Here is a 19,383-nt window from a genome sequence, read left to right as displayed (position 1 = left end):
GTTTACTGCATTTGATATATGAAGCATATATTTTGAAATTTAATCTATAAGAAAACAGACCAATCAACAATTATAATTGAAAATTTCAATTTCTTCTCTCTGAAGAATTGAAAAAACCAAGTACCCAGAAAATCAATAAGCATACAGAAAACTCAAACATCCAAAGTTTACTTAGTTGACACTTATAGAATACCTCACCCAAAAGAGCAAAGCACACATTATGCCGTGCACATCAGTCATTTACCAAGTCAACAATATCTGATGCCATAAAAGAGTCTGAATAAATGTAAAAAGTTTCCAGTTATACAAAGTATGTTCTAGATTAGAAATTAGTAACCAAAAGATATCTTTAAAAATCCTAGATAAATACCCAGAAGTAGAATTGCCAGATCATATGACAGTTCTATTTTTAGTTTTTTTGAGGAACCTAAGATTTTCCACAGTGGCTGCACCAATTTACATTCCCAACAGTGTTACAAAGGTTCCTTTTTCTCCACATCCTAATCACTTGTTATTTCTTGCCTTTTTGATTCTAGCCATTCTGACAGATGTGAGGTGACAGCTCACTGTGGAAATGCATCAGTGCATTTCCCTGATGATTAGTGATGCTGAGCATCTTTTCATGTACCTGTTGGTATGTCTTCTATGGAAAAATGTCTATCCAGGTCCTCTGCCCATGTTTAATCAGATTATTTGTTTTTGGTTTGGGTTTTTTTTGTTTGTTTGTTTTTTGGTGCTGAGTTGTATGAGTTCTTTTTAAATATTGGATAGTAACCCCTTACTAGATATATCATTTGTAAATATTCTCTCCTATTCAGACTTTTATAAAACTCAGAGAAACTCTCTTTGAGATTAAAATGCAAGCTTTGGATGGAAAATCTGACCAAAGCCTAAAACATTTAAGTTTTGGAGAATGAGACTTAAAAAAACAAAAACAACCACCTGAGGTTATCCCCTTGTGCAAACTATATATCCATATAATTAGGGTAGAATAATTGTCTGGCTATATCTGGCTATGGTCCCTAGGAGGTTTCTTAGTTGTTTGCTTTTGGTTTTGTTTTTTTTACATAATAACAGCAACACAAAGTTATAGAATCTATCAACGGGGTGTGCGTTCTATCCCCCAACCATCCCTTTTAGCAGGAATATAAAGCATACATATTCTCCTCCAACCTAACTAGCTAATCTTGAATCCACTTACAATATGAAGATGACTGCCCCCATTATCTCACAGAAAAAAATAAAGGTCACCAAAAAGAAAAAAAAAAAAACTCCTTTCAACTTCTTATCCTCCATTTCCCTATAAACGTTTCCAGTTTTCAGCTTTCTTCACAGCAACCAAGTATCCATTCCACTGAGCACACACAATAGTCTGAGAATAATGGTAATAATACCATCAGTAACCATGATTAATAATTAATCATTAATAAACTATCAGTAACATGATTACTGAAAAGAGTTCATGGGTTTTGGGGGGACGTTCTTGCTGTCCTTTAAATATATCCCAATAAGGCTAAAAAACAAATTACTACAAAGCTGTCAAAAGAGTAAAGTAAAAAGTCAAATGAAAGAGTGCCTCTCCATGTCCTGGACAAACATTTGCATTAAGATTTTCCATTTTACTTTTGATTTTTAGTAATTTCTCCTTTCACTTTCATTCCATTTTAGAACTACATAAAATATTCATATGACTTCAAAGTTAAATCTACACAACCAAGTATATTCAAAGAAGTCTAGCTTTTATCCTTGGTCTCTCCAATGCATTCTTCACACATCCCCTCCCCTACTACTGGTAATCATTTTTCTGGATTTTATGACTTATCCTTCCATTTCTTAAAAAATAAGCAAAACGGTATATTTACACCACTCCCTTTCTTAGGTAAACAATAGCACACTGCACACGTATCTTTTCACTTTTTTTTAACTTAATATATCTTGGAGATATTCTTCAGTCTTTTTTTTTTTTTTTTTTGCCTCTTCCTCTTCCTTTTTCAAAAGCTACATGGCATTCCAATCTATGGATGCACCACACTTTGTTTAATCCCCTTGTGAGGAACATTTGGGCTATTCCAGTTTTGTTCTATTCCAAATAATGATTCAATGAACAGTCTTGTGAACATCTTTTCATAGTTTTGCTAGTGCATCTATGGAATAGGTCCTTAGAAGTAGAACTGCAGGGTAAAAAAGCAAAGGTTTATCTGTTGTTAGACACTCACGAACTCTCCTCCATAAGGTTTGTATTTGAAGTCACACTGTGTGAGGAGTGACTGTTGCCCCACAGTCTTGTCAACAGAATGTGGTTTTAAACTTTTTTGACTTTTTGCTAACTTGACAGATGAGAAATGGCATCTCTATGTACTTTCACTTTGCATTTCTCAATTCATGGGGGACACTGAGCATCTTTTCCAAATAAGAGGTATCTACGTTTTTTTTCTTGAGGGTTATTGGCCTCTGACTTCTCATTTTAGCAGCTTTTTATATTACTATATATCATACATATATTATTTTATATTATATTTTTTTGTAAGTTATAAAATGTTTCTCAAGTTTGTCATCTTTTTATTTTGTGTAAGGTTTTTTCCGTCATGTAAAAACTTTAATATAATCAAACTTTCAATCATTTCATAATTGCTTCTGAATGTTCAATCAGTTAGAAGCTTTCCCTATTCCTAGCTTACTCACTTATGTTTTCTTCCATCCCTTGAGTGATTTCACATTTTATATTTAATTCTTTGATCCACTTGGAATTTACCCAGATATGTGAGGTAAACTGGGGATTTTTTTTCTCTGAGCTCCTTTTATCTCACTCTACCCTTCAATTCTGAGCACTTGATTCATTTCGGTAACTAGTGGGTCACATTTATCCAACCAACAAATCCTTATGGAGGATTTAATTAAGTATCTTAGTCTCATGTTTTTTTCCTCCTCTTACCTCAATGAAAACTGCTTCCTATTTTATAACTGATGATACACTTGTTGCAAAGGACCAAATATATAAGGTATAAGGAAAAAAGTAAAAGTTAATTTGATATTCTATGATAATCATCCCAACATTTTTATGTCATCCTCTCAGGTCCCTGTTTCTCATACATACATATTGTTGTTTGTTTTCTAAAAGTACTTGATATTTGGATCTCATTTAACTTTTAAGCACTTACTGTTTTTTTTAATAAAAGGTACTTTTATTTTTAGTTTTTGTCTTCACATTTCCTCCTATCTCTCAATGCATTTAAATATTAATTTAACACTTTGGGCATCCATTTCAACAGAATGGCAATTATGTAATGAGCACTGTGCTCTGTGACAGGAATGTAATATGGAACAGAGGTACACAGATAAGCTTTTTCTAGAGCCTGGTGGAAGATACTGACAAACAAGGAGGTGAGCCATTATAATACAGCGGGATAAGTACTAAAGGGGACCTAAAAAGTGCTTTACAGGAGCAGACAGAGGGTGTCATACTCATATCTGAACAAGTGTATGGGGAGGGAGACATCAGGGAACACTTCATCTCTAAACTGAGATTGGAACGATGAATGTGAGTTATCCAGGTGAAGGGAAGGATATACACATGTGTTTCAGGTGTTTGTAAATACTGAGAAGAAAGAGGGTGATTCCTTCACAAATTAAAGCTCCAGTACAGAGATAAAATATTAGAAAGCAAAAAAAAATGAGTGAAGAGATAAGAAGGGACCAGAAAAGTCATGTTGGGAATGTACCCTGGGAGTAAAGGGGAAAGAAGAGTGGAGGCACACCAAGGTTCCATTAAAGAAGCCATATATATTTTAATAAACTCAAGCCTGGCCCAAGCAGAGAAGCTCTGCTGGAGAACAAACTAGCAGAGTTTTTAGTGGTTCATGGGACTGGAGTAAAAATTTTGAAACTTAAGGACCCTCAACCCTAGTGTCCCACAGAAAATTTACTGAGTTATGGAGTTGCAAGGGGAGCTGAGGAACTAGGTCTAAAACTTCAGAGAGTAGAGGTAAAATATCCTTCATATTTGTGGAAACATACCGTAGGAAACCAAGACCAGCTGAGGGGAGAGAACACGCCACATAGGTAGTTCTTCCTTCCCAGGAAGACATTCACCAGATTCTGAAGTTTCATGAGGTGAAAGGTTAGAGATTTGTCTGGAAACATCCAAATGGCAGTGCTAGATCAGACTCAATATTTCAGGGCTGAGGAGACAAAGAGCCTCTAACCTCTCAATTAAAAGCCTGGGAGAAGCAAGCTCAAGAAAAAGGAAGAATTAGGGACAGACTGAGTATTATTAAAACTGCAATTACCCCAATCCAACCCAATCCTAGAATGAATTGAAATGATTAGCCTACATATATGCAACTAGACTGCCAAAGGGGGAGAAAAGAAACTAATAAAAATAATTCAGAATATGTAAATAAAATCTTGTGAATCAGTACGAAAGAATTCTATAGAAATGAATAGAAGCTTTGCAAAAGAGCATATCTACATGGCATATAAATACATGGAAAAAATGAGTATCATTTATCACTAAAGAAATAAAATTAAAACTGCAACATGATTTGACTAAATGTCCACCAGAATGGTTAAAGGGAAAAAAAAAACCAGACAATTCAAACGTCAAGGATATGGGGAAAAGCAGAAGCACGGAAGTGTTGCCAGTGAGAGGTTAATTTGGTACAACATTTGAAAACTCTTTGGCAGTAACTCTTAAAGCTGACCATGTGTAAATTCTATTATGTCCCGTATTCGTTTCCATAGCTGTTGTAACATATTAACACAAATTTGGGGGCTTAAAACAACATAAATGTATTATCCTGCAGACCTGGAGGTCAGAAGTACAAATTTGGTCTAAGCCAAAATCAAGTTCTCTAGCACCTGCTGACTGTTCCTTCTGACTATGTTCCTTCTGACTGTTCTAAAGTTGTTTTTCCCGGACTTTCCCACCTGCCTGTACTGCTTGGCCTGAGGTCCCCAGTTGTGTCACTTTGACTTCTGTTCCAATGATCACACCTCCTCCTCTGACTCTCCTGCGCCACCCCCCACCCCCCCACCCTTACCCTTTTGAGCCTCTGTGAATATCGTGGGCCCACCTGGATGATCCAGGACAGTCTTTCCAACTCAAGATTCTTAAATCACATCTGCAAAATCTCTTTTGCCATGTAAGATAAAGCATGCAAATCTCTATGAGGCCTGTTATTCTGTCTACTCCACCTAACTATTTTCCGTTCCCAGGTTTATTCCCAATAAAAAAAAGGACAGTATTGTAATAGTAGCATTACTTAAAATAGCTCAAAAATGGGAAACCACCCAAATGCCCACAAATAATATGGTAGATAAATATTTTATAATATATTCACAGAATGGAACATTTGAAGACATTGAGAACAACCTACGGGTGCATGCAACAAGATAGAGGACCTTAGCAACATGCTGAGCAAGAGACATCAGACAGCAAACACTAGAATACAAACCAGCTAATTTTATCTGTATAAAATAATAATTTTTTAAAAATCTATGTCATTAGAAATGAATACTGTTAGGAGAAGGGCAGGCAGAAACTAGGAGACGTTGAGGGGACCTTCTGGTTTAGGTAATACCCTGTTTCTTGATCTGGATGCTGTTCTTGGTTACATAGCTATATTAAGATATGAAAAATTCATTTAGGTGTACAATTATGATACTCACACTTTTTCTTTATGAGTGTTATATGATAAACGATTTTTTTAAAAAAATAACGGGAACCAATGAAAATTTTGTAATCTTCTTAAATTTATTTTTTTTCAGTTTGAGATGTAACTGACTTACAACATTGTGTTAGTTCAAGGTGTACAATATAATGATTTGATATATATATACCAATAAAAGATTTTTATTAGAGAATTACATGATCAAACTTGTCCTTGCAAAGGAAGTCTCCAAAAACTTATTTGATGGCTAAGATTCACCTCCCTCCAGGTTATATAAACTTTCAGAACTTCCTCCTCTCAAACTCTCAACAACGAACTATTCCTCTTTTTGGGCAAACTCCAAGTTTTCGTCTTTATGTACTAAACACAGGGTGTTTAGGATGGTCCCTTGTATTAGCTCATTAGAACTCTACACTGAAAGCATGCTTCAGTTGTAGGGCTCAAAATCCTACAAGGTACTGGGGCACCCGGGTGGCGCAGTTGGATATATGTCCAACTTCGGCTCAGGTCATCATCTCACAGTTCATGGGTTCAAGCCCTGTGTTGGGCTCTGTACTGACAGCTCAGAGACTGGATCCTGCTTCTGATTCTGTGTATCTCTCTCTCTCTCTTTCTTTCTGCCCCTCTCCCACTCATACTCTCTCTCTCAAAAATAAATAAACATTAAAACAAAATTTTTTTATTCTACAAGGTACTTTACATGAGGGTGTGAGATGTATCTCCTCAGTGTGTGTGTGTGTGTGTGTGTGTGTATAAAGTTATACATTAACTTTTAAGAAATCTATCACAATAAAGATCTCATTTAATATTCACATCATTCTAACATTTAAAAAATCTACAATAAAGAAAAGTACTCATAATTCATACAGGTCGCTTATCTCCCTATTTCTCAGGACATCTAGATTCCTGATTTATCACTGTATTTTTAAAAAGGTGAAGAAAATGAATTTTAGCATACATTTCAAGTATTCAAGCTTCTAAATCTTAAAATATAGATATCTCCTCAGTGTTACTCTTACTCACACTTTGTTTTCCAAAGCACTACAGATATATACCATGTAGTTCCCTTAATTGTATGAATCATCTCCCTGAGTTGCTTAAGAGTTTTGAGGGAATAATACTGCACAAAGGGTTTAAATGTTTTTAAAAAGAGTCACTTGCCAGAATATTTCAAACATATTTCAAAAAATAGTTTTTGTTACATTCTTAAGCTTTTTAAAGAGGACACTGGCATTTATTCTTCCTTGATTCCTTCCTCTTTTCCTGTCTTCCTTCCAGTCAACAAGGATTTACTGATGTCCTACTGTGTGCCAGGTACTTTTTTGGCCATTGAAAATACTGCCATGATCAAAACAGTATTTTGCATCTTATGGAGATTACATTCTAATGGGGGGAAGGAGATCCAGACATGATAAATAAATAATATGTGTATATTAGCAAGGGATAAGAACTATGAAGAAAAATAAAGCAAAGGGAAATGAGACATTCTGGGAAAATCATCAGATAACAAAGAAGAATTATGTTTTAATTTCAAAGAGTTTAAAATGGTAATGTTTATTTTGCTTGTTTCTACTGAGACTTAAAAAAAACATATATATCATAACCCAACAGGTTGGTGAACAACTATTACCTAGAAACTACAACGGAAAAGTAACAGACATAAAGTTTAGAAGTTATTTTGGAAATAACTTTCACCCATAGATAATTAAAGCAGATTTCCTACAGAAGCTATTTTGAATTTTCAAGGTGACAAGTTCAAGCCCCTTTCCTTTTTAATAAAGTAAATTCACTGTCTTGGATTATATTTTATTATACCTATAACTTCTTCTTACTAAGCATGAACAACATTTATAAATCAGAAAGAACATGTTGCTAACTAGGAAAATTTCCCTTTAGATATTTTCTGCCAAAATATTACTTACTTAGACAATCTGTTACATTGTGTATAAGCTTCAACTCTGCAGATGGTTGCATTCCTTAATACTGCCTGTCTGTAATGTTAAGAAGTACTACAGTGCACTTTAGGGACTGTATGTGCTATATAAATGGAAGGTGCTTTACAAACAACTTTTGAGTTCTCCCAAAGGAAGTTATTAAAGGAATAATCAGAAGTAACAAACTATTCTGAATGTGAAGTATTAATGGACTTTTCTGCCTAAAAATACTATACTTCCTTTCAGTAGCTCCTTCGACTGCACGAGCTAGATAGGTCCCATAATGTGAGAACTGAAAACACGTCTCCTGGATTTGGTAATTAAGAGGGTAGATCACTGCTTACTTTAATGAGAACAATTTCAATAGGATGGTGGAGGACAGCCATAGTACACCTAGTTGAGAAGTCAACAGTATGAAAATGAAGAGAAAACAATGCAAACTACTCTTCTGAGAAGTCTGAATAAAAGAGGAGAAATGAAATAGTAAGTAAAGAGGAACTCTCTACTTTTTTTTTTTTTTTTTTTAACATTTATTTATTTTTGAGACAGAGAGAGACAGAGCATGAACGGGGGAGGGGCAGAGAGAGAGGGAGACACAGAATCCAAAGCAGGCTCCAGGCTCTGAGCTGTCAGCCCAGACCCCGACGTGGGGCTCGAACCCACGGACCGCGAGATCATGACCTGAGCCGAAGTCGGACACTTAACCGACCGAGCCACCCAGGCGCCCCAGGAACTCTCTACTTTTGTTTTCGTTTATACTAAATTAGAGCAACTTAGATAGGTTTCCCATCTGAGGGGTAGAAGTCAAAAGAATAGGAGAAATGGAAGACAGAACCAAGAGACCTATGAATGGTGTTGCTGAGAGGAAAGGGTAAACGGAGCAGGCAGGTGGCCATCAGTAAACAGGACAGTTTCCTCACACTCAGAGACCCCCAGGGAGAAAATAAGGTTTTTCTTTGGAGAGAAGGTCCAGGATATTAAGAGTTTCCTAATGACATGAGATGTTTTGATGACCCAGGAGACAAGGCCAGTCACTGAGAGGGAGCAGCATGGGAAAAAGGAGAGTACTTAAAGAACACCAGGGGCTTATTTTAAAAAATAAAAGAGGGAAAAAAAAAAAAAAGAAAAAAAAAGAACACCAGGGGCTTGTAATGCTTAGTTAAGGGCAATGAGAAAGCAGATGACCAAAGAGAAGTAAATGACAGAACCATTAAACACACACATAACATATAATATTTTGAAATCTACTTTTAATCACTGCTCTCAGAACTAGATGAGGTACTTCTATTTCTGGTCAAGGTAGAGTAACCGTGACCAGAATTAACTTCCTGTCTGAAACCACCAAGAAAACAACAGACAAAATATATGAAATAGTGGTTTTTAAAACACCATGCGTTAAAAGACATCATGCAAGGGGCGCCTGGGTGGCTCAGTCGGTTGAGCATCCGACTTCAGCTCAGGTCACGATCTCACGGTCCGTGAGTTCGAGCCCCGCGTCGGGCTCTGGGCTGATGGCTCGGAGCCTGGAGCCTGTTTCCGATTCTGTGTCTCCCTCTCTCTCTGCCCCTCCCCCGTTCATGCTCTGTCTCTCTCTGTCTCAAAAATAAATAAACGTAAAAAAAAAAAAAATTTAAAAAGACATCATGCAATAAAATACAGCGATCCTTGAGAGACAGGAAATAAAAGAGGTGAACTCTATGACCATCCCAGTCATCCCCATCACTGGGGACTCGCTAACAAGTCACAGTAACTCAGTTTTCTAGCCCTGCTCAGAGGTGCTGCTTGCCACCAGAAGCTAAGGCCAAATGCCAGAAGCCACAAACTCCAAACAAGCCCTCAAGGCCAGTTTTCTTTTTTTTTATTGATTTTTTTATTATATGAAATTTTTTGTCAAATTAGTTTCCATACAACACCCAGTGCTCATCCCAAAAGATGCCCTCTTCAATACCCATAACCCACCCCCCCCTCCCTCCCACCCCCCATCAACCCTCTGTTCTCAGTTTTTAAGAGTCTCTTATGCTTTGGCTCTCTCCCACTCTAACCTTTTTTTTTTTCTTCCCCTCCCCCATGGGTTTCTGTTAAGTTTCTCGGGATCCACATAAGAGTGAAAACATATGATATCTGTCTTTCTCTGTATGGCTTATTTCACTTAGCATCACACTCTCCAGTTCCATCCACGTTGCTACAAAGGGCCATATGTCATTCTTTCTCATTGCCATGTAGTACTCCATTGTGTATATAAACCACAATTTCTTTATCCATTCATCGGTTGATGGATATTTAGGCTTTTTCCACAATTTGGCTATTGTTGAGAGTGCTGCTATAAACATTGGGGTACAAGTGCCCCTATGCATCACCACTCCTGTATCCCTTGGGTAAATTCCTAGCAGTGCTACTGCTGGGTCATAGGGTAGGTCTATTTTTAATTTTTTGAGGAACTTCTGCACTGTTTTCCAGAGTGGCTGCACCAGTTTGCATTCCCACCAACAGTGCAAGAGGGTTCCCGTTTCTCCACATCCTCGCCAGCATCTATAGTCTCCTGATGTGTTCATTTTGGCCACTCTGACTGGCATGAGGTGATATCTGAGTGTGGTTTTGATTTGTATTTCCCTGATGAGGAGCGATGTTGAGCATCTTTTCATGTGCCTGTTGGCCATCTGGATGTCTTCTTTAGAGAAGTGTCTATTCATGTGTTCTGCCCATTTCTTCACTGGATTATTTGTTTTTCGGGTGTGGAGTTTGGTGAGCTCTTTATAGATTTTGGATACTAGCCCTTTGTCCGATAGGTCATTTGCAAATATCTTTTCCCATTCCAGTGGTTGCCTTTTAGTTTTGTTGATTGTTTCCTTTGCAGTGCAGAAGCTTTTTATGTTCATGAGGTCCCAATAGTTCATTTTTGCTTTTAATTCCCTTGTCAAGGCCAGTTTTCAACTGGTCTGATGTGCTAGCTAACCCTCCAGATGACCTCGGGATCATCATCATAGAACTGTATGTAATAACAAAAACACACCTAACAGCCCATCACAGATCCGACTGTGTCCAGTTAGGGGAAGAAAAGAGGTGGTACTCTTGATTCCAAAGGCTCCTCTCCCTTCCCAGGAAAAACCCCTCTGTCAACTTTACCAGCCCCTTAATTACCCTAACTCCATAAAACCCTGACCTTGAGACCAAACTGGGGAAAAGGTGCCTTTAGAGCATGAGCCCCCCTTCTCCATTCTCTGGCCACTGAATAAATTATGTGCTTGCCATCAAATACTGTTTTGTTATTTGGCTATTTGGCAAAAGGTACTGAGTAGGGAAAGAACCTATCACTTTGGCAACAACAGCTTATTTCCTACCAGGGGCTTCTAGACTATGGCACCAGAAAGGGAAAGAGACTCCTCTACCCCTGCCTTCCCCAAGACCAGGAAAACTAAAGCAACTAGAATTCATGGGACAGAATACCAGAGAGAAGACAGGTGCACAAAAAGATTAACTACAGAGATCTGCAAATGGCCCATGCAGAGTACTCAGCAAAACACTACTCAGCATATGTGTGTGAGAAAAGTTCCAGAGTCTGGGGGGAAGAAACCATGCAGGATTAGAAAGAATATACCTGTTACTCACACAAGACTGGGAAGAATGCCTGTTCTTGACAGCCAGTCTGGAAAACCTTGTAATTCAGAGTAGGTAGAGTACTAAGAAAAGTATTACCTCAGTAGTGGAAAATAATTAGGTCTAGATTAAACACTGCTCAGGTTTTTCTAATAAATCTTAAAAGCAAGATTCAAAAAAACCAAATTGTTTCTAAGTAACTTGACGGTATCTAAGAACAAGAATATTTAAGGAAGACAAAGTATCCAGTACCAAACAATGTAAAATTCATATCTGGAACCCAATCAAATACTACGTAATATGCAGAAAAGTAGGAAAAAACTATCCACAAGAAAATTCAATCAGATCCAGAGGCAACAGAGATGAATGAATTAACAGATAAGAACATTTCCTTTGTAGCTCAACCTCTACTCTTAATATCTAATGTGATTTATCGGAATAAAGTTTATCTTACACCATTTCTACCAAAAATACGCTAAATCAACCAATAATAAACAATATTGGAAGGTGCAATTGGTTGAAGGTTTGAAATCTGTCCAAGTATGCTAAAGGCTATTTTCTTTGATAAATTCCAGTCACTGAGAGAAGAAATATTCAAAATAGAAACTGAATTTATGCACTACAGAAATAAAATACTGACTATAACAACTCTAAGACTTCAAAACATTTTTAGGTGACTAAGTACACTTTTAATAAATGCCAAAAAACATACCTTGCAACAGCTTTTTACATTTTTTTCTTTGATTTTACCTAAAAACTGAGGTTTTCATGAATTTTGTAATTATGCTTACCTATTTTGTAGGTGTATTTATACCTTTGCATTTTCTTACTGCTATATTAGTAAATGTATTCCATTAAACATAAGCAGCTTATAATGTGAAAAGTTAAATATTAAAGAAAACTTCATGGTGATAATTGTTTTCATAAAAACCCACTACTTTCATACATGGTATGAGAAACTATTGAAAGGCTACATTTACATAATAATACATCTGATTATTTGAAAAAACCACCTCCTAAAATAATTCATAAATTTTAAAATTCAAACAAACATGTCAGCCTCAAAATGCTCATTTAGTGGGTAAACTGTTAACAATTACTGAATCAAAGGTATAGATATATAGATGCTTCTTCACTATTCTTAACTGTTCTGTGTTTGGAAAGATAATAAGGTGGCAGGCAGCTAAAATACTGCTTATGGAGAAATATGCAGCATAAACACTCAAATTAGAAAAGGAAGGTTTGAATCAATAATCTAAACTTAACCTTAATAAACAAGAAAATGAGAAAATCAAATCCAAAGCAAAGCCAATATAAATAGTAAAAACAAGAGCAGAAATCAGTGAAAGTGAAAATGGAAAACAGAAAAATCAATGAAACCGAATGTTGGTTTCTGAGAAGATAAATAAAATCAATAAACCTCTAGATGTAATTATTAGGAAAAAAAGAAGAAACTAATGGTATCAGGGATGAGGTATTGAACATCACATCAGATTGCACATACATTCAAAGGGTAATAAAGAAGCATTATATGCAACTTTATGCCAATAAATTAGAAAATTTCAATGAACTGGAAAAGTTCTCTGAAAAGACATAAACTACCAAAGCTTACCCAAGAAGAAATAAATGGAATAATCCCTTATCTAAGAAAGAAGTTGAATTTGTACTTAAAACCTTCCTACAAAGAAAATTCCAGACCCAGATGACTTCCTTGGTAAATTCTACCAAACATTAAAGAAGAAATAATGCCAATTTTACATAAACTGCTTGAGAAAACTCAAGAGGATGAAATACTTCTTAATTTATTCTCTGAGGTTAGCATTACCCTGATACCCACACTAGAAAAAGACATTAAGAAAACTAAGGATCAATATTAAACACACCCAAATACTTACACTTATTTTTATCAAATTGTATTTCTATATGCTAATAATGAACAGTTGAAAGTAAGCTTTTAAAAACACAATTTACAATAGCATCAAAATGTATGAAATAGTAATACGTTTAAGAAAAGATGTGCTAGACAAGCACACTAAAAACTATATAGCATTGATAAAGAGAAAATATAAAAGACCTAGATCAGTGGGAAGATAGATCACACTCATGGATCAAAAGACATGAATTCATCACAAAATGATCTGTAGATTCATTATGTAATCCTACTCAAAATCTCAGGAAACATTTTTATAGGAACAACAGCTTGATTCTGAAATATATATAAAAATGCAAAGGGCCTAGAGTAACAAAAATTACTTTGATAAATTAGATAAAATAGAAAAAATTACACATTAGTGATTACAAACACAGATATACCAAAAAAAAAAAAAAAAAAAAAAAGGAAAAAACAGACTCCAGAAATAGTCTTACACATATATAACCACGTGATTTTTCTGCAAGAGTGCCAGGTCAGTCAGTAGGCAGAATATGATCTTCCCGATCTATATTCAAAGAAATACCCTTTACCCTTATCTCATACCATATGCAAAAAATTAACTTCAAAAGAACTTAGTAAACCTTCCAGACAAAAATACAGGGGCAAGTATTTCTGGTCTTGGGTTAGACAAAGATTTCTTAAGTCAAGAAATAAAACAAAACAAAAACCCCAGAAATTATAAAAGAAAAATGGATAAGTTGGACTTTATCAAAATTAACTTTTATCATGTGGAAGACACTGTTAAGAAAATGAAAAGGCAAATCACAAAGGAAATATATTTGCAAAACATACATCTGAGAAAGGACTTTGAATCTAGAATATATAAAGCTCTCTTAACACTTAATAAGAGAATAAGCAATAACTAAAAAATAAAAATCCAACAATTTTTTTAAAAGCCAATAATTTTGACAAACACGTGAGCAAAGAAGCTATACAGATACCTAATGAGCATGTGAAAATATGGTCATCATTAAGTCTTTAAGCTAGTGGAAGTTAAAACCACAATGAAAATCCACTATGCATTCACAAGGATGACCAATATAAAAAATGACTGATAATATCATGGATTGATAAGGATATAGAGCAACTGGAATTGCCAAACATTGTTGATGGGAATGTAAAATGGTACATCCATACTGGAAAATAGCTTAGCAGTCATTTACAAAGTTAAACATATACTTATAAAATGATCAGACAATTACACTCATATATTTACCCAAGAATGAAGACATAGGTCTACAAAAACCTTCTACGTGAACAATAGCAGTAGCTTTATTCATAATAACCCCAAACTGCAACAATCTAGTTGTCTCCCAATTGGGGAATGGATAAACAAATAGTTCTATAATATATATACTGTAATATTAATTAGCAATAAAAGGGACTATTGATATGTACAACAACATGGATGAATCTTACAATAATTATGCTGATATGAAAGAACATAGCCTATATGATACTAGTTTTACAAAAGTCTAGGAAAAGCTTTTACTGACAGACAGCTGATCATCAGTTGCCAGGAGCCAAGAGGTGGGAGTTAGGTGATTACAAAAGTACATGAGGGAAACTTGTGGGGTGATGGAGTGTTTCGTATCTTAATTGTCGTGGTGGGTAAAAGGATAGAAACGACTGTCAAAATGCATAGAATTTTCTTATAATTGGTGACTTTTACTGTATATAAGTTATATCTCAAAAAAGTTGACCGAAATAGATACCTAACACAGGGAGACACACAGCATTCTCTGAATAGTGTAATTTGTAAAAGTAAAGGGAGTCAATCAGTCCTAAATACACGCTTTGCGTAAGTTCTATTTGGGCACACACGAATGAAGACCCCTGTGGTGACTGCCTTGCCGCATAGTTCCTCAGAAACAGAAGTAGAGAAGCAAAGTAGTGTGGTTTATTCAACTCTGGCTTGCCGGTGACTAAACAATGTTAACATCTACTAGGTACTTTCATAACATTTGTAAATAAAAATTTACACAGAAACTCCAAAACCCTTTTTACATTCAGTGATTAGGCAGTGCCATTATTTCATGATCAAAAAATATAAATAAATAAATAAATAAATAAATAAATAAATAACAAATTTTGGGGATCATGTTTGAATAACCAACTTTAAATTCATGATGAAGGTATTTCATCTGTTCACTCATCAAATCCTCATTTTTAATAATAAAATAACTATGAAGTCTTAGCATTTTGGTATCTTTTAGTTAGAAAATAATTCTATAAGCATCAAATAAATTCTTCAACATTAATTGCTTTATACCCTTTACACGGGAAAACTTCAGAGTTCCTCTTTGAATTATGGAGAATTCACTCATTCTTCTGGAGAATTTTAATCCACATACTAATTATAAAAAATATTAAGAAATTAACTTATCGCTTATAAATCTGAATATATGGCTAGCATAAGAAATGACAATTAGTTAATGAGTTTTACAAACATGTGTTTTATAAACCAATAAAGCAAAACATCTAGACATTAAATTTTGAAGTGGAAAATGCTGAAATGAAATTGTACAATAAATAGCATACTTACAATCTGTTGCCACACGAAACTGAGAAGAAAGTGCTTGAGTAACTGAATTCCAAAAAGTGTACAAAATTTCAGATTGTCCATCCTGTGACCCAAAAAAAGGGATGTATTCATTAATTATTAAAAATTGTAATGGAGCAGGGCCTGGGTGGTTCAGTCAGTTAAGCATCTGACTCTTGGTTTCACTCAGGTCATGATCTCACGGTCCGTGAGTTCGAGCCCCACAGGGGGCTCTGTGCTGACAAAATGGAGCCTGCCTGGGATTCTCTCTCTCCCTCTCTCTCTGCCCCTCCTCTGCTCTCTCTGTCTCTCAAAATAAATAAACTTAAAAAATATTGTAATGGATAAGAAGATATGACATTAAACATTTATTCCAAATGTATTTTTTATTCCAAATGTATTTAAGTGGAATTTTCTAAACCATCTAACTATCAAACAATGGCATTAGTAGGTAACTAAACAGGAACATATATCTGACTCAAATCATGTCTCATGTTCAAGTTGTGAGCCATCATCCTTCTCTGCTACTTACTGGCTATATGAGCCTGGGCAAGTTTCATCATTCTGAGCCTCCTTCTATCTGCTGCCAAACGGTGATGACAACAGTACCTAAATTTCATTGCAGTATTATTATAATAAGGGTTAAAAAAGTTTATAAAAGTAAAGTGTTTGGACAGTCCCTGACATATAATAAGCCCACAATGAATTTAGTTATTTATTATTACAATTATATTACCATCTTCCTTATAGATATAGAAGATAACTGTGTGACCATAACAAAATGATGAAGAAAGCAAGCTTAGACCAGGAATGGCCCCCCACCCCAGAAAAGGATTCACCAATTACAAGAGAGTACTGCGTAAAGTATAGATAGATAGTTAAAGAAGTTTTTTTAAGTCACGGGAATTACTACTACTCCACACAATACTTCACTCAACTTCGAATAAATGTTTTAGAAAGTAATTACTAAAAAGAGAAACATTAGTTCAAGTATAATTTGTTAAAATGAGACAAAGTACTTTAATACTCTTAAAACAGATCACACTTCTAGAAATTTCGCCAAGTACTTTTAAGGTATTTCTATAGGTGTGGTGTATGATATCAAGTTGCCAATATTCTAATTCTGAAGTACAAAAATGCAATTCATATGGTTAGCCCTAATAACAAAAATAAAATATACCTAATATTCAAATATGTCCTACAAAATGAGAAAACTCTTTAGTTCTATTTTAGTTTTGTACTTGCAACAAATACAATTCCAGTTTGCAAAGATATAAACTTAAAAAAAGTTACCAAATGAAAAGTACCGATTTCTCACTTTTGTACCTACATACATTTTGGTGTTCAACATTGGTTTCTTTTTTAATGTGAATTTGCTTTGAATTCAACTGTGTACTGTGTATCATAAAAAAAGCAAACCAACTAATTGTTCATTTCTTACATAATGATCAGAAAATATATTCAGATTCCTAAGATTTTATGTAATATGCATATTATATAGTATGTGTATCGTATATTATGCACTTTAAAGTAAATGTTTTTATATAAAAAAAACTTTTATAACACAAGACATAAACAGAATGAAGGACATAGGCATGTGATCATCTCAACTGATGCACACTAAAACATGTGACAAAATTCAATAGCCTTTCATGATAAAAATCACTAAAAAACCTAGGAACAGAAAATTACCTCAACATAATAAAGGCCATATATGAAAAGCCCAGACAGAATAGCAAAATGGTGACAAACTGAAAGCTTTTCCTCTAAAGAAAACCTGATGATTATAGATCTACTTCTACACACATACACGTACCCCTAGGAAAGAAAATTTAGGTCAATCTTACTTAAGAATACAAATACAAGGGGTGCCTGGGTGGGTCAGTCAGTTAAGCATCCGACTTCGGCTCAGGTCATGATCTCACAGTTTATGAGTTCGAGCCCCGTTTTGGGCTCTGTGCTGACAGCTCAGAGCCAGAAGCCTCCTTTGGATTCTGTGTCTCCCTCTCTCTCTGCTCCTCCCTTACTCATACTCTGCCTCTCTCTCAAATAAACATTAAAAAAAATTTTTTTTAAATACAAATATGAAATTCTCAGATATGAAAGCAAATTGATTTCAATAGATTATTAAAACAATTATTTGAATTATCTAAATAAGTGGATTGAGGTCTGCAATACATCATTTAATATTAGGAAATCTATTAATAGCTCAATGTCTCTAATAAGGAAATCTACAGAATAATTTAGCTAAGTGAATTCAAGGCAATTAATAACCTTTGTTAAAATACTTAATTAATACCCAGTCCTTATTTTTTAAAAATTCATAGAAAACAATACATAAAATTGTGGTAAAAAACAGATTTACTCTTAACTGTTTTTAAGTGTAGAGCAGTAATAACTGCATCTAGAACTTTTTCATCTTGCCAAACTGAAATGCTATACCGGTTGAATTCCCCTTTCCTCTCTACCCCCAGCCCCTAGCAACCAACAATCGACTTTAATTTTCTAAGCATGTAACTACTTTAGTATACCTCATATTAAGTGGAATCATGGGTCTTTTATGATTGTTTTATTTACATAATGTCCTCAAGTTTTATCCATGTTGTAGCATGTGACAGGGTTTCCTTCTTTTTTAAGGCTGAATAATATTCGTGTGAGTGTGTGAGTGTGTGTGTGTGACAGAGATTCTCTTTATTCATCCGTGGATGGACACTAAGATTGCTTCTATCACTTGGCTATTATGAATAAGGCTGCAATGAACACAGGTGAGCAGATACCTCTTCAAGATCCTGTTTTCAGTTTTTCTGGATATACATTTTCAGAAGTCAGATTGCTAGATCATATGGTAATTCTATTTTTAAATTTCTGAGGAACTTTCCGTACTATTTTTCTCAGCAGCTGTACCATTTTACATTTCCATCAATGGTGCACAGGGGTTCCAATTTCTCCACATCCTCATTAATACTGTTTTCTAATGAGTACAATATGATATCTCATTATTTTGATTTGCATTTCCTGATGATCAGTGATGCAGAACATCTTTTTATATGCTTGTTGGCTATTTGTATGCAATCTTTGGAGAATGTCTATTCAAGTCCTTCACACATTTTTTAAACAGAGTTTTGTTGTTGTGCAGTTGTGCGAATTCTTTATATGTTCTGGACATCAATCCCTTATCTGATATATGGCTTACAAGTATTTTCTCCTATTCTGGATGTTGCATTTTCACTCTGTTGATTGTTTCCTTTGTCACACAAGTTTTGAAGTGTGATATAGTCCCACTGGTCTATTTTTGCTTTTGCTGCCTGTGATTTGGGTGTCTTATGCACAAAATCATTGCCAAATCCAATTTTACGAAGCTTCCCCCCTATGTTTTCTTTCAGGGGTTTTATTTAGGTTTTACATTTAGGACTTTAATTCATTTTGAATTAATTTTTGTATATGGTCAAAGGTCAAGGTCCCATTTTTTTTCTTTTGCACATGGATATCCAGTTTTTCTCAGCATGGTTTGTTGAAGAGACTAGTAATGGAAAATTTGTGTGACCCTTTTATTCTGTATTCCACTGTTTGTTTTGTTTTTACCTGAAGTTAATACTGTCACTATTGCTTTCACTTGAGAAATGTTTCTCAATTTGTTTTTATTCTATGCTGTTAGCTTTTGATGTGGCTCTTATAAATAACATGTATTTTATTGTTAAATATAATTTTTGT

General features: G+C 35.0%; 1 protein-coding gene across 1 annotated transcript in view; it reads right to left on the bottom strand.

Annotated features, from left to right (window-relative positions):
- Positions 1-19,383, bottom strand: part of COG5 (component of oligomeric golgi complex 5) — a 319,388-nt gene that overhangs the window by 74,821 nt on the left and 225,184 nt on the right. Inside the window, exon 11 of the mRNA XM_078442554.2 lies at positions 15,676-15,757. Coding sequence (XP_078298680.1) covers positions 15,676-15,757 — 82 coding nt within the window. The remainder of the gene's footprint in view (positions 1-15,675; positions 15,758-19,383) is intronic.

Source organism: Panthera onca, chromosome A2 (genome assembly GCF_046562875.1).
Source record: "Panthera onca isolate mPanOnc1 chromosome A2, mPanOnc1 haplotype 2, whole genome shotgun sequence".
Lineage (NCBI taxonomy): Eukaryota > Metazoa > Chordata > Mammalia > Carnivora > Felidae > Panthera > Panthera onca.
This window is presented reverse-complemented; position numbering and strand designations above follow the sequence as displayed.